This window comes from Phyllostomus discolor, chromosome 2, assembly GCF_004126475.2.
Source record: "Phyllostomus discolor isolate MPI-MPIP mPhyDis1 chromosome 2, mPhyDis1.pri.v3, whole genome shotgun sequence".
NCBI lineage: Eukaryota > Metazoa > Chordata > Mammalia > Chiroptera > Phyllostomidae > Phyllostomus > Phyllostomus discolor.
Window position 1 is genome coordinate 89,041,045 of NC_040904.2, and position 14,593 is coordinate 89,055,637.

A 14,593-nucleotide genomic window follows, 5' to 3' on the forward strand; every position below is an offset into this window, starting at 1 on the left:
TAACTTACCTTCTTTACCAAAGTAGACATAAGAAGACTAATAAGGAGAGTTTTGAGCTCTTGCTTCTGGTATGGCAGGGAAAAATCAAACTAAGAATCAAAGTGTATTTAATTCCAGACAAAAGAAGGGCACTATGCTTTTTAGTACTTTATTTGCAATATGGGTGAGTAAGATCCTCTGAGGTATTTTAGCAAGAAACTCCATTGTAGACATAAAAAATGTCATTATCATGATAATAATATAAGTGCAATCAGAAAGAAAAAGAAGCATAAGTGCTGTCAATGGTTATAATTTCAATTACCAGGTGAAAGCAGTGTAAATGGATAAAAAATCTAAGAACGTGATTTCTTTAAACAAAAGTCAATCCAACCAATGAACTCTTGAACCACCCCGCTGTTTGCAGGAAGCTGGCTTAAGTAACAGTTTTAAACAAAGTATATATTTATGCCATATAAATCAAGCAAAATGTCTGTATCACTTTTTAATTTTTACTTCTAATTCCTCTCACATCAAGCTTTTATCCAATGCAATTTGTTTAACAGTATATAGAGGTCTGCTGTTACATCTGTGAAATAGTAAAATTACCAATAGTTTGGGCAACCAAATGGTAGACGACAGGAAGTTTTTCTTTACAAAACTATTCGAGTTAGTAAATGATGAAATATGATAGAAACAGAACAGGTTTTGGAACTCCCTGGGGATCTGAGCATTCATCATTAACTGTCAGTATAATTAAAAGTGAGACAATTGAACAATGTATGCCTCCCCATGGAAGAACATGCTACTACCTATGAAGCACCTTGCCAAAAAAACCCTGACTATAGTCAAACTGCTGGATTCTACCATTTACAGAAAAATAAATAGAATGAAAGAATCTGTAAAACTACACCCCATAGTGCAGTGAGCAAAATTTAGACTATAAAAACTACAGGACAACCAACCTAGTTTTTTCTATAAATAAATAGCAACAAAAATGAGAGAGAAAAGGAAATGGACATGGGTGAGAAAAGATATAAATTATAACAGGATATAATTAGAAATGTAAACAATAAACTAGATATTTAATGATGTTAAGAAAGTATTAATAATTTTAGGTGTAATATTTATACCACAGTTATGTTTTTAAACAGTATTTTTCTTTTATAAATATATGCTAAAACACATATAATTATATAGTTTCTGGAATTTCCTTAATGATTAAGTTGTGGAGGAACAGATGGAAATATGGACACAACCAAGTGCTCAGGAGGTCATCACTATTGAGGTTGGATGATGGGTTTCTGACTTTCATTATGATGTTCTTTGCAATTCTGCCTAATTTTGCAATTTCTCACATATATTAGTTTTCTAGGACTTCGTAACAAAATACCACAGACTAGGTGACATAAACAACAGAAATTAATTTTTTGCAGTTTGGAAGGCTAGAAATCCAAGATCAAGGTGTCCACATGTTTGGTTTCTTGAGAGGCCTCTTTCCTCGACTCCCAGATGGCCATGTTTTCCTCACATGGTCTCTTCTCTGTGCACACCCATTGCTGGTGTATTTTTTTGCATACAAATTCCTTCTTCTTATATGAACACCAGTCCAATTGCATTGGGCCTGCTCTAATGGTCTCATGTAAAATTAATTACCTCCTTAAAGGTCCTATCTCCAAAAAGAATCACATTCTGAGGTACTGGGGTTAGGACTTAAAACATATAAATTCGGGGAAGACACAATTCAGCCCATAACACCATAAAAATATTTAAAAATAAAACAAAATAGTCTTGGTCGAGTGGCTCAAGTTGGTTGGAGCACTGTCCAATACACCAAAAGGCTATGGGTTCAATTCTGGTCAGGGAACATACCTAGTTGCAGGTTCGATCTCTGGTCAGGGCCCATGTGGGAGACAACCAATCAATGTTTCTCTCTCACATTGATGTTTCTCTCTCTCTCCCTTCCTCTCTCTTTAGCATTAAGCATATCCTCAGGTGAGGAAATAAGTGAATAAACAAATAAACAAACCAAACAAATATAATATTAAAAATAATATTAAATAAATAAAGTAGCATACATAAAACTCATAACTAATAAAAAAGAAATATTAACTGTTTTTGGCCTATATCTTCATATAAACTTGTCTCATAGTCTCACCTTTTAATATTTTACATAGGCCTTCTCATACAATGTATATCCCTAGGAGAAATGTATTTCATTTTTTTGTAGTAGCTTTCTAAGATCTTAGACACTAAAGTGCATCACAAGGTAAACAAAGTTTTGTTGTGAGTAGTTAGCTACATCGAACTACTAGAGTGTTATGAACTGAATGTTCTCCCTGCAAATTCCTGTGTTGAAACTTATCAATTCTTATTGTGATGGTATTTGGAGGTGGGACATTTGAGAGGTAATTAGGTCAAGAGAGTGGAGCTCTTGAATGGATTAGTGCCTTATAAGAAGAGGCCAGAGAGCCAGTTCACTCTCTTTCCACAACAGGAGGATACATACAACAAGATATCAACCGTCTGTGAACCAAAAGAGAGCTTGCACCAGGACGCAACCGTGCTGGCACCTTGTTCTTGGACTTGCAGCCTCCAGAACTGTGAGAAGTAAACTCATGCTGTTCAAAAACCACCGGTTAATGATCTTTTGTTATTGCAGCCCAAACTGAGCCATAAAGCATTATCTACTTTTTAGATAATCTAGACAATATTATCCTTCACTTTAAAAATTATACAAAAGCTGAGAAGTTGATATGGGTTAAGTGATAGCATAAGTAGGAAAATTTGTAACTGGTTAATTGTCCTCACCAGTGTCCCATTTCTACCTCACTGGAGCTCACCAGTGGAGGGCTAGGGGCTTGATTCCCTGATCCTGTGAAACAGGATTTAAATGAAATCATAGAGAAAATAGTGGCCAAACTTAACATCTCTGGAAAGCTAGCACCTTAGTTAGAAATCAACATTAAATCCCCCAAAAGGTCTCAACAAACTGAAAGGATGGGCCCAATAAGGTGATAAAATTTAATAGACTAAATGTATGATTCTACATGAGGGTCCAAAAACACCAGGAAAATACAAGAAAATTATGGCTTAACAATAACACACATTAAAAATTTTATTAAGAATTTTAATTAGTAATAAAGACATTGAGGGTTAATAATGTGCTTACTGAGAGTTACTCTATTAGGCAGTATCAATAGAATTATAACTTCTTAAGAGAAAGAGGTGATCATCCTATTTTATTCTATTTTTTTCAGGTTTCATCTGGAATTTTTGTTTCTAGGTGATATACTTTATAAAGTATAATGTTAAGTTGGTGAATATATTTAATGCCATGTTAAATGAAAAACAGCAATGCAACTGGAAATGTTAGAATAAAACAAGACTGGAGAGAGACAGAACACTTGTCTTCAAATATCTGGAGGGTAATCATTTGTGGCCCCTGGGAGGAAGAATTAAATTGGGCTGGCTAACTCCTCATCATCCTTTAGGGAATATTACTTCTTTGGGGAGGCCCACTTTGGCCTCCAGCCTGTGAGCTCCCGATCACCGGCTTCCTCAGCACTCCTTCTCCATGGGACACCAATCCTACTTCTAATTGCCAAGTCATATTAGCTCTGCTGGATTGTTAATTCCCAGATAGGGTGGACCGTGTCTGATTTGTTAGTCCTGTTACACTTAGTGCCGAGCACAGGTTCATGAATGAAAGAATACATGAGAAACAGATTTGACTGTAATATGACAATGTATTTTTTAATACAGTTGTGTAGACATTCACAGGCTGTCTGAAGAAGCAGCAACTTTTCTTTCACAGGAGGCCCTCAGTCAGCCATTTCAAATGGCAGTCTACTCAACTGGGGCAAAGGCAGGTAATATAGAGAGGACAAAGCATGGGGGGGTGGTGACTGGATTAAATTATTTTTAGCCTCCTTGCCAACCTGAGTGATTTGAGTGCCCTGTAATTTGAGTTCTGCTCTGAAAGGTTATGCTTATTATATCATATATTCATTTTAGTACATCAGCCATATTCTGATCCATCTTAGAAAAGTTTAGTAATAAATTTCTACATAATTGCTTCTGTTCAATCTCAAATCTCATTTGATGTTTCTCCCTCTTTCCCTTCTCCTTCTCTCCATACTCCAAAAAGTGATGGTTAATATTTCTATTTTACTGTAAGGATGCAAAAAACTTCAGAAAACACAGAAGCAGACAATGAGGTGAGGTCAGACTCAGAGACAAGGAGAGTATTTGAGATTCTTAGCATGAGCTGTGCCAAAAGGAAATGCAGATTTGATAAATGACACAAAGTTATTACCTCTCCATTTCCCTTTCTGCCAATTCAATTTTTTTACAAGGGCCCAATTTTCCATAGAAACAGATCAGATTTACAGCAAATACAAAGATTGCATCTTTTATTTATAAGGCAAAAAACCTACCCAACCTACTTTTCATTAAAATTGTGTGTCCTGTAATACTGGCTTTCTGAGTATTAGGCAAACATTTCTTGACACTTTGGTTGTTCCGGTGGGAACTAACAAGCAAGACCTTGAAGGTCAATCTCCTCAGCAGAGTTCCGGAGACTACCAATTCTGACCTCGATTACTAGGTTCACTTTGATAATGAAGTTTCGGGATGAAGTTGTGAGAGGTGTGAACAAATACATGCTCACTATCTTTTCTCCACTCCGCCTTCCTTCTAGAGCAACATCTTTTGTGAGAGTACCCTCTAGCCTGAAATCAATTCATAGGTAAATAGGGAATTTGGAAAAGAATATGTCATTAACAGGTAATAATTAAAATACAAATGTAACATTTATTTTGAATTTTATTACATCCACTGAGAAGCGTTTGAAAAAATACTAGGTAGATAAGATAGGGATAGGGAGTTACATAGGGCGTATGTAAGACTGGCAAGTGATACCCTTCAGTAGAGAGTGTGACTGTGTAGGGGGCTGGCACAGGAGCTTCAAGAAAGCTCCCCCCACACAGGACTAAGGATGGCTATCCTGAGTTTAGGTGTGACCTGGACAGAGATAATTCCTGTCTCCTTTAAATTTAATGTCTAACTCCTTCCGAAGACTTAATTCCTTATTCTAAAGATGAAGAAAACAAGACAGAGATTACAGAGAAAATATCAGAGGTTATACAATTTTCAAAATGCTTAACATTTTCTTTCTGTACCACATTATGCTGGCATTATTTAAAGACCAGAAAGTAGGTGCTTGATTTTTACCTCACTCTGCATATTCTTATGCTTTCTACAGCTTTCAACAAACCAGTCAAATGTGGTCATTCCTACATTTAATATAATAACTTCACACATGTCTGAGAAAAAACTACATGTGAAAAGAATATGCCTATGCTAAGCAAAAACTACATGGTTGTACTCTTCAGACCAGTACTTCTCAAACTTGGATGAGCACACAGATCAGCTGGAGATCTTGCTAACATGCAGATTTTAGTCCAGGAGGTCTGGGGTACAGCCTATCATTCTGAATTTCTAACAAGTTCTCAGCTAGGGATGCTGGTCCACAGACCACACTCTGAGCAGGTGTTAGACGAAGACATGAAGACCCAGCTTTGGCAGGAAATCTGTGCCCTCAACTTCATTCTCACTTTGATTTTTTTTCCCCTGAGTTCTTGCACTATTTCCTGTTTCACTGGTATTAGAAAATTTAGGACCAAGCAGAGTGTGTATATAAAAAAAGCAAATATTCTAACATTCCAACCTCAAGAGGAAGAATAATAAGATTTTAAGTTGTCTCAAGGGGAGAGACATATATTTTGATATGCGTGAATTATACATACATCATGCAAATCATTGAACAAACATACAGTAGCCTGTTTCTTTCCATAAATGAAGCCCTGTGTTTGCAGAGGGGTTACGAGAATTTGATTTAATTAATGCACAGCACACCACCTCATTGTTCAGGTATCTCTGGAGAGTGAAGTCATTTGAATAATTCAAATTTTCCATATAACTGAAGTTTATCTTTTTAACTTTCCAAATATATTTATTTTAGTGATTTTTAAATCAAAGTCTTCCTGGAGTTAACATATTAAAAACATAGTTTAAAATATCTACAATTATCCAGGGACTACAATGATTATTCTATGGCATCATATAATAATGCTGTAGGAACTACTCAGGTCTAAATGGGCTGTGCACTTTTAAAAAACGTAGAGCCTTAGATGCCCTCTAGGGGTTTCTCAGCCTATCTGGAGCAAACTTCCTCCATGATCAGCTGCCACTTCATGCTACTCTCTGAGTGCCCTCCAAGTACAATTTTAATCTACTGCTTTATTTTTTGCATAATATTCTGGGAATATTCTGAGACTGGCTCTTTTATTGCTTCTAGAGAGAGGGAAAAGGAGGGAGAAAGAGAGGGAGAGAAACATGGATTGATTGTCTCCTGCATGTGCCCCAACCAAGGACTGAACCCACAACCCACACATTTGCCCTGACCTGCAATCAAGTCCATGATCTTTCAGTTTGCTGGACAATGCCCAACCAACTGAGCCACACAGGCCAAGGCCCCCTCATGTTTTTAATGCAGGAACTCCCTTCCAGGGCTTTGGGTGAGTGGTAACCTGAATCAAGGAAATCATTTTGGCTTAAAGAAATCATGCAAATTGATCCCCTTTAAGCACCTCTTACTGTGACTATTGAATACTCACTGATCCCAGTGTCCTTACAGTACTGGACCAAGAACTTTCCCATGACTTTTAGAAGATGATTATATTCTTGGACATTAAGAAATTCCTGCTTATTGTGTGATGGTTCCATGATCTCCAAGGGTACGTTAACAATTCCAACCACACCTGCACCAAGTCTGGAGGAATAAACACACATAAATTTAGTGAAAGTTAACTAAAGAGAAAAAGCAAAAGCAAATATACCCAGTATTTTGAAGTTAATTTTTTAAAAAATATATTTGTTCACTTGGTCTGAACCATGTCAAAGGTTAACAGTTATTTTACAATGGTATCTTGTTATGTAAATCTATGATGATCCCAGGTATGTTTAGGCTTTAGTACATCATCTCTGAATTAATATGCCTCCTTCCCCAAACCTATCACCTTACATGGGGAATCAGATGGTGATAAGTGAGATGAAGAAAATAAATCAGAAGCTGTAATATGCAAAAAAAAAAAGTGACAGACTGTGGGGGTGGGGTCATGGCAGGGGCTGATTTTATTTAGACAGTCCAGGAAGACCTTCCTGGGAGGGGACTTTAGAGCTAGTGCCTCAATGACATACTAGGACCAGCAGTATGAGCTAAAGACAGAAGGTTCTAGGCAGAGGAAATAGCAAGTGTCAATCCCATAAGGCAGGAACAAGTTTAGGATGTCTGAGGAACAGGAAGCCTGCTGGTGTGAGGGAAATGCAGACAGAGGGTGGGTATGGGTGGGGCGGGGGGTGTCAAAGAGCCAGGTAAAGACCAGGTCACTGGACGACCATGGTAAGTAGTTCTATTCTACATGCACTGGGGTTTGAAGCAAGGCATGCATTGGGGTCTGACACTAATTTATGTTTTCAAAGATCATTCTTGCTGTATCCACGCAATAAAAAAGTATATATTTATACACTCATCCCTTTCACTGGACTATAAGTTCCTGAGCAAATAGCAATAGGTCTTCACCATCTTCTGCAGAGTTTAGTGCAATGTTTGGCACACATGATATTCCAATACAAGTGCTTGTTAAGTGAACATATGAATGAATTGCTAATTCCTTAAGAGTGAGAAAGCAAGATGAAAAAGTTCCCCTAAGCCATTCCACTGGTCACAGTTGTCTTGTCCAACTCTTTGCTTTCTATAATCTCCTTTCAGGACACTACATAATTCATGAAAGCAGCTGGTGGAGTTTCAGACCATTGGGAAAGCACCAGAAAGTCTTGCTCTGGAATTCAAATAGGCTGTAGTGTTAAAAATATATGCTCATGCAGTTAACTGGCAAGAACTCATATATGAAGGGGCTACACAAAATGTTAACAGGGTTGTTTATATGACTATGGATTTTTCTTTTCTAAAACTCCTTTCATATGCTTGCATTATTTTTAAATTGGTAGAATCCTGAAAACTTAACTCAAATAAATGGTGCAAAGAATGTTAAAACATCAAGTTGCTCATAAAATGCATTGAAAAATTTTCCAAAAGTGAGCTTCTTCCTTAGAGCAGGCATACAGCTCTACTGGTATTATAAATTAGGCAGATTAATGCCTGCACATTGATGGGAAGGGTGAACAGAGGATGTGACACCTGCTCCTGTTATGATTAATCACTCATCTAACTTCAGAGACAGCATCTTACAGCAACCACCCTCCTCCTGCCTGTGCCTCTGAAAACAAAAACATACTTACAAGGATTTCATTTTCAACTGCGGACCCACTTTCTCATGCATCTTGATCAGGCGGTTATTACTGTAAATGAACATCCCAGCTTGGTTTCGGTTTTCTATGTTCACTCCAAAGAACAGGGAAAGTGTCCTTGCTTTCTTTAATTCTCTAGCATTATATTTAGAAAAGTTTTAAAAAGGTTGTATTAAATAAAAATATACAGGTTACAAAAAATGTGAATAATTAAACTCAGAAGGCAAGTATGAAGGAATTGTATATAAGGTACCTGGTATTTTGCAAAATCTACTCGGTATACACAGTATCCCTGCCTAGCCAAGTGTTTTGCATAAACATATGGCCAATAACTGTACCAATCAAACACAAACATTCCTGGATTCAAAAACAAGTTTACCAATTTAAATGTACAAGAACAAGAAAATGCCAAAATAGTCATAAATGTTAACTGGTATAATATGTACATTGCAGCACTTTTGAAAAATGATGACTTGACTATTTTAAAATTCAGGTATTTCTAACAGTGGATGGGATTTCTAAATTTCAGCATGTTCTCAAGCCTCCAAATGTCCTATGCCTGTCAGAATGTGCCAGAAGACATTCCTTAGCTTTTGTTCTTTTTCCAAAGTCAAAGTTAACAAAGTTTACAAGGACAACAGATATAAGCTCCTGCTTCTCTAATTCTGTCCTACTACACTATGTATTATGTGACTTTTCTATTAAAAGTGTAAAATGGAATATGATGGAAACCACCATAGTAATAGGAGGCTATTTGGAGCTATTGAGAAGTACCAGGACATAAAACCAGAAAGATGGACCTGGCTTCAAATACAAGTTTATCTTTGTAGTAACCATGTGACTATGGATGAGTTACTTCGACTTGCTGTCTCATCTAAAAAATGGAAATACATCTATCTGGTCACATGGGATACCATGAAGACTAAAAGAGATAATGGTAATATATACCTGAAACAGATTAGGTGCTTAGCAACTGTTATTTTCTTTTCCTAAGAATGGTAGCAAATATAATTCCTCCCCTCCACCCACCCTATAGCTCCTTTCATTCCACAAAAATGGCCTTTTCTTTTCTAATTTGTGCCCATACGCTATTACAACTGACATAAGATATTTATTGGACTGATTAAGTGTATCTATTATTAAAGGACAATGATAAAGTTCTATCAGCCCTGACTGGTGTGGCTCTGTGGATTGAGTGCCAGACAGAGAACCAAAGGGTCACCATTTCGATTCCCAGTCAGGGCACATGCCTGGATTGTGGGCCAGGTCCCCAGTATGGGGCACACAAGAAGCAACCACACATTGACATTTCTCACCCTCTCTTTCTCCCTCCCTTCCCCCTCTCTAAAAATAAATAAAACCTTTTTTAAAAAAACCTTCTATCAGCCCTTTTCTGTGGATATGATATAGAGTACATAGACTTTCTGAGGAAGTTATTAACATGGGTTCATATATTTATGAATTTTTAACATGTAGGATTAAATATATGTGAATTGAGCTTTTTCTCAAAAATGTTTATTCAAAATAAATCTACTCAATAATTAGGTCCCCACTCTTTACAAAAGAATACTATGTAAGGAATCCCCAAACAGGGTGTTATAGGATATGACATTATTGCTCTGTGATCTTAAGTGGCATACCGATTGTCTTCAATTTTTTTTAAAAAGCCTTTTGCTATAAAAATTTCACACCAACTGGCATTATTATTAATAAAATATAGGCTGGTTACATCTCATGCATATCAGTGTGACTTCAAACAAGTCATCAACCAGCTTTTTCTTTTTGAAGACTCTACAGGGGACTTTGCTTTTCAATGAAGATTTCTATGTCATTTATTTAACAATAATTTGGATAGATGCATAATTAACATTTCAAATTTAAGGTTTTGAGAAAGTGATGATTGGTTACATAACACTTTATGAGTCATGAAATAAAATGCTGAAAACTAGTAATTCTTCCCTAAAAATTCATTTCTCAAAGCTAATGCAGTTTTTGAAGTCTGACCTTACTTAAACAGCAGCAAATATTTTCAGTTTAACTTGTTAAACACCTGAGCTGGAGAGCAAGTCAACCTTACAAACATAAATAATGGTGCTGTAACACAGACTTACTATTTTTATCTAAACCATATATACATGATAAACTTACTTGGAATGTTTTCTATCTTAAATTTTAATAAGTACTAGAAGAGGGAGGAAACCAGGACCAACTTTCCAAAGTTGAATTGGCAAAGGACACAGGGAAAGTAAAGTTGTCAGCAGATCCCCTGGGAAAGTCACTTCTTCATCTAATCAGACACTGAACTAACTTTTTACTTTGTACTCAGAAGTTTGAACATTATATGTAAACATATGTGTACCTGCAAATATATATTTATAAATACTTTATATTGATTATGTTGGTTACAAGATTTTGATCATATGATGCTTCATGTATAAGTTGTCATAGGCTGAGAGAGACAATTTTTCGCAAAACCACCAAATCTGCCTACCTACTCAGATATCAGAACTTGTTTTAGTATAGCACATAGGATTCTGGTAAACAGAAAATCTTATGTCTTACCTCCGTTTCTCTTGAAGAATCTTATGCTTTGCTTCCACATCTTCCAAAGCTTTCTGTATTACATCCTGGAGAAGAGCACTTGGCTAGGAGAGAACATTATGCCATTAAATTAACAAGGGCTGAGTTCATATTTATTATCCTATTATATGAATGTTTCACAAGGGTAGCAGTGATTGGTCACATTGCCTAATGCGATTTTACCACAGTAGAAAATAAATACTTGATAACTGACTACTTCCAATAGCTAAGAAGACAAACTAAATTCTAGCCCACAGTTCTCTTCTTGCACAAACTCTGATGCCCTCTCTGCCTTTCAGAGAAAGAACCACTGCTCCCTGTAACCACAAAGGTTTTCACACTAACTTCCTGAAAGCTTGGGAAAGTTACTCAATGTACCTACACTCTGGCTTCCATCTGTGAGAACAGAAAATGCTGAGTCATATAAGGCTTCTATAGGAAAAAATATACATATAAAATTAAAAAATTTGGTCAGGAGCCAAACAAAAATGCCTCCTTTATATAAAGTTTCTGATATGCCCTAAGATTTTCTTTCTCAAGAGTGCCTCAATACCAGTGCCCTCTGTCTTTCTTCCCTTTTAATTTGATATATTTGGTTCATGCACTATCCTCTCTCTAATACACTCCCTCTAACCAGACAGGAAAAAAATGCATCATTATTTCACAAATAAGACTATGCTTTTAGAGGACTTCCAGTCAAGACGGAGACATAGGTAAAGCTGGCTTGCCTCCTCACACAACCACAGCAAAAAGTACAACTAAACTATAAAACAACTATCACCAAAAAAACCATCAGAAAGTCAAGCTATACGAGAGTTCAACAACCAAGGAATTAAATCACATTCATCCAGACAGGGAGAAGGTGTGGAGATGCTGAGACATGGAGACACAGAATGGGCAGTCCCACACCCATGTGTGGTGGACAAAAATTGGGAGGGATACCTTGGGAGTGAAGGATCTCAGCCCCACACCAGACCACACAGCCCAGAGTTCCAGTACAGAGAAGGTAAGTCCCCATAACTTCTGGCTGTAAAAACCAGGGGGCGTTGGGGCAGTGGAAGAAACTGCAGGGTTCTTAGGTGTCTTCTCTTAAATGGCCCATAACAAACTTAGGACTTACACAGATTCACACCCTCTGGGCTCCAGCACTGGGGCTGCAGCTGGAAGGGCACCAGTGGTATACAGGGAGAAACTAAAGTTTCTAGCAACAGGGCAAGTGCCAGGGAACAGCTTACTCCTGAACAAAACTCCAGAGGCCAGGCAGAGGCATTGTCACCTTTCTGAGCCCTCCCACACACCAAGTCACAGAGTGGCAACACCATAGCTGAGACTCCATGAACCTGGTTTACACAAGTTTCCCCACCCAGATTATCACCGAAGGCTCTGCCTCATCCTACTTATTCATGCAATTTTCTACAATAGGCCACACTGCTAAGATAGGGAATCAAAGTAGCTCTACCTAATACATAAAAACAAACACAGGGAGGCTGCCAAAATGAGGAGATAAAGAAACATGGCTCAAATGAAAGAGCAGAAGAGAATTCCAGAAAAAGAACTAAACAAAATGGAGATAAACAACCTATCTGATGAAAAGTTCAAAACACTGGTTACCAGGATTCTCAAAGAACTCACTGGGTACATCAACAGCATAAGAAAGACCCAGGCAAATATGAAGGTTACACTAAGTGAAATAAACAAAAACTTACAGGCAACCAACAGTGTAGTGGATCAACTCAAGACTCAAATCAATGATTTGGAAAATAAGGAATAAAAAGATTTACTCAAAACAGCAAGAAGAAAAAATAATCCAAAAAAACAAGGATAGGTTAAGGAGCCAATGGGACAACTTCAAATGTACCAACATTTGAATCAACAGGGTACCAGAAGGAAAAGAGAAAGAGCAAGAAATTGAAAATGTATTTGAAAAAATAGTGAAAGAATACTTCCCTAATTTATTGAAGGAAATAGGCACACAAGTCCAGGAAGCACAGAGAGTCCCAAACAAGATGGACCCAAAGAGGACCACACCAAAACACATCATAATTAAAATGGCAAGGGTTAAAAATAAACAGACAATTTTAAAAGCACAAAGAGAAAAGAAGTTAGTTGCCTACAGGGGGATTCCCATGATACTGTCAGCTGATTTCTCAAAAGAAACTTTGCAGGCTAGAAGAGATTGACAAAACATATTCAAAGTCATGAAAAGCAAATACCTACAGCCAAGATTGTTCTACCCAGCAAAGCTATCATTTAGAATCAAGGGCAGATAAAGTGCTTCCCAGACAAGGTAAAGCTAAAGGAGTTCATCATCACCAAGCCATTATTATATGAAATGTTAAAGGTACGTATTTAAGAAAAAGATCTAAACTATGAACATTAAAATGGCAACAAATTTACAACTTTCAAAAATTGAATCTAAAAAACAAACTCAGCAAACAAGCAGAACAGAAACAGAATCATAGATATGGAGATCATTTGGAGGGTTATACATCAGGAAGGAGGACAGAATGGGGGAAAAGGTGCAGGGATTAAGTAGTACCAATTGATAGGTACAGAATAGACAGGGGGGTGTTAAGAACAGTTTAGGAAATGGAGTATCCAAAGAATTATATACATGACCCATGGACATGAACTATGGGGGTGATTGCTGGAAGCAATGGGGAATACCAGGTAGAGGGGAACAAAGGGGATAAAATTTTGAACAACTGTAATAGCATAATTAGTAAAATATATTTCTTAAAAAATGCACTTTTAATATTCTCCATCCACTGGATGTAAAAAGTGGGCATCCCATTTGATGGGCATAGCACTGACTGAACATTATTTGCACTAACTTAGAAGAAAAAAAAAATGGTAAGTGGTTGGTAAGGATTTCACTTCACTTCAAATTCAACCACTCAACTGATGAGAGGAATTTAAGAGGTCAAATGCCGAGGTCATTCTGCTTTCCTCTCTTCTCTGTGTTAAAAAAAGCCCCAGTGTACAACAGAGCAGCAAAGCGAGCTGGTCAAAGACATCCCTGCCCTTCCTGTCAGTACACTTAGAGTGCAGAGCAAAGAGTGAGAGCTCAGGGTTAAGGCCACAGGAAAGCAAGGTCCTGACCCATTAGAGAGAGTCTGTTTCTCTTGTCTCTCAAATACATAAAGCCAAGGAAATTGATTTCTTAGAGATAAAATACCAAAGGCTTAAACTTTAAATCAATAGGAAGATGGGACTCGCTTTAACTTAAAAAAAAAAAAAATATATATATATATATATATATATATATATGGAAAAAATAGTAGGAGAATTTGGAGAAAGGCATACATAGCTGGGGGCATTACAATGTGCTACTCTGATTTCATCCACAATCATGACCATTAGACATAAGAGCTCTTCTTCAGGCACAGCCCTGGTCTTTGAAAGTTTCAGGGCAAATCATGAAAAGAATTGATAAACTGAATCCATAGAAGAGAATAAAGTGAAGTAAGGCCTTTTCTTCTCCAAATACATACTTATCCCTTTGTATGTATGCAAGTGTGTTGTGTAATAATTCACCATGTAGAAAACTTTGTTCCATATTTTTGGTAAAAGTTAGCAAACTTACAATGCATGTCCTGCAGTAATCAATATCCTTTTTCTCTTAGTTGCCATGCATTATAATTAATAATAATAGTTCTTTATA

At 37.0% G+C, this 14,593-nt stretch overlaps 1 protein-coding gene across 1 annotated transcript in view; it reads right to left on the reverse strand.

Annotated features, from left to right (window-relative positions):
- Positions 1 to 14,593, reverse strand: part of MORC1 (MORC family CW-type zinc finger 1) — a 157,987-nt gene that overhangs the window by 80,658 nt on the left and 62,736 nt on the right. The window contains 3 exon segments of the mRNA XM_028502395.2: positions 6,657 to 6,811; positions 8,341 to 8,484; positions 10,912 to 10,976. Of these exon segments, the coding sequence (XP_028358196.1) occupies positions 6,657 to 6,811; positions 8,341 to 8,484; positions 10,912 to 10,976 (364 nt within the window).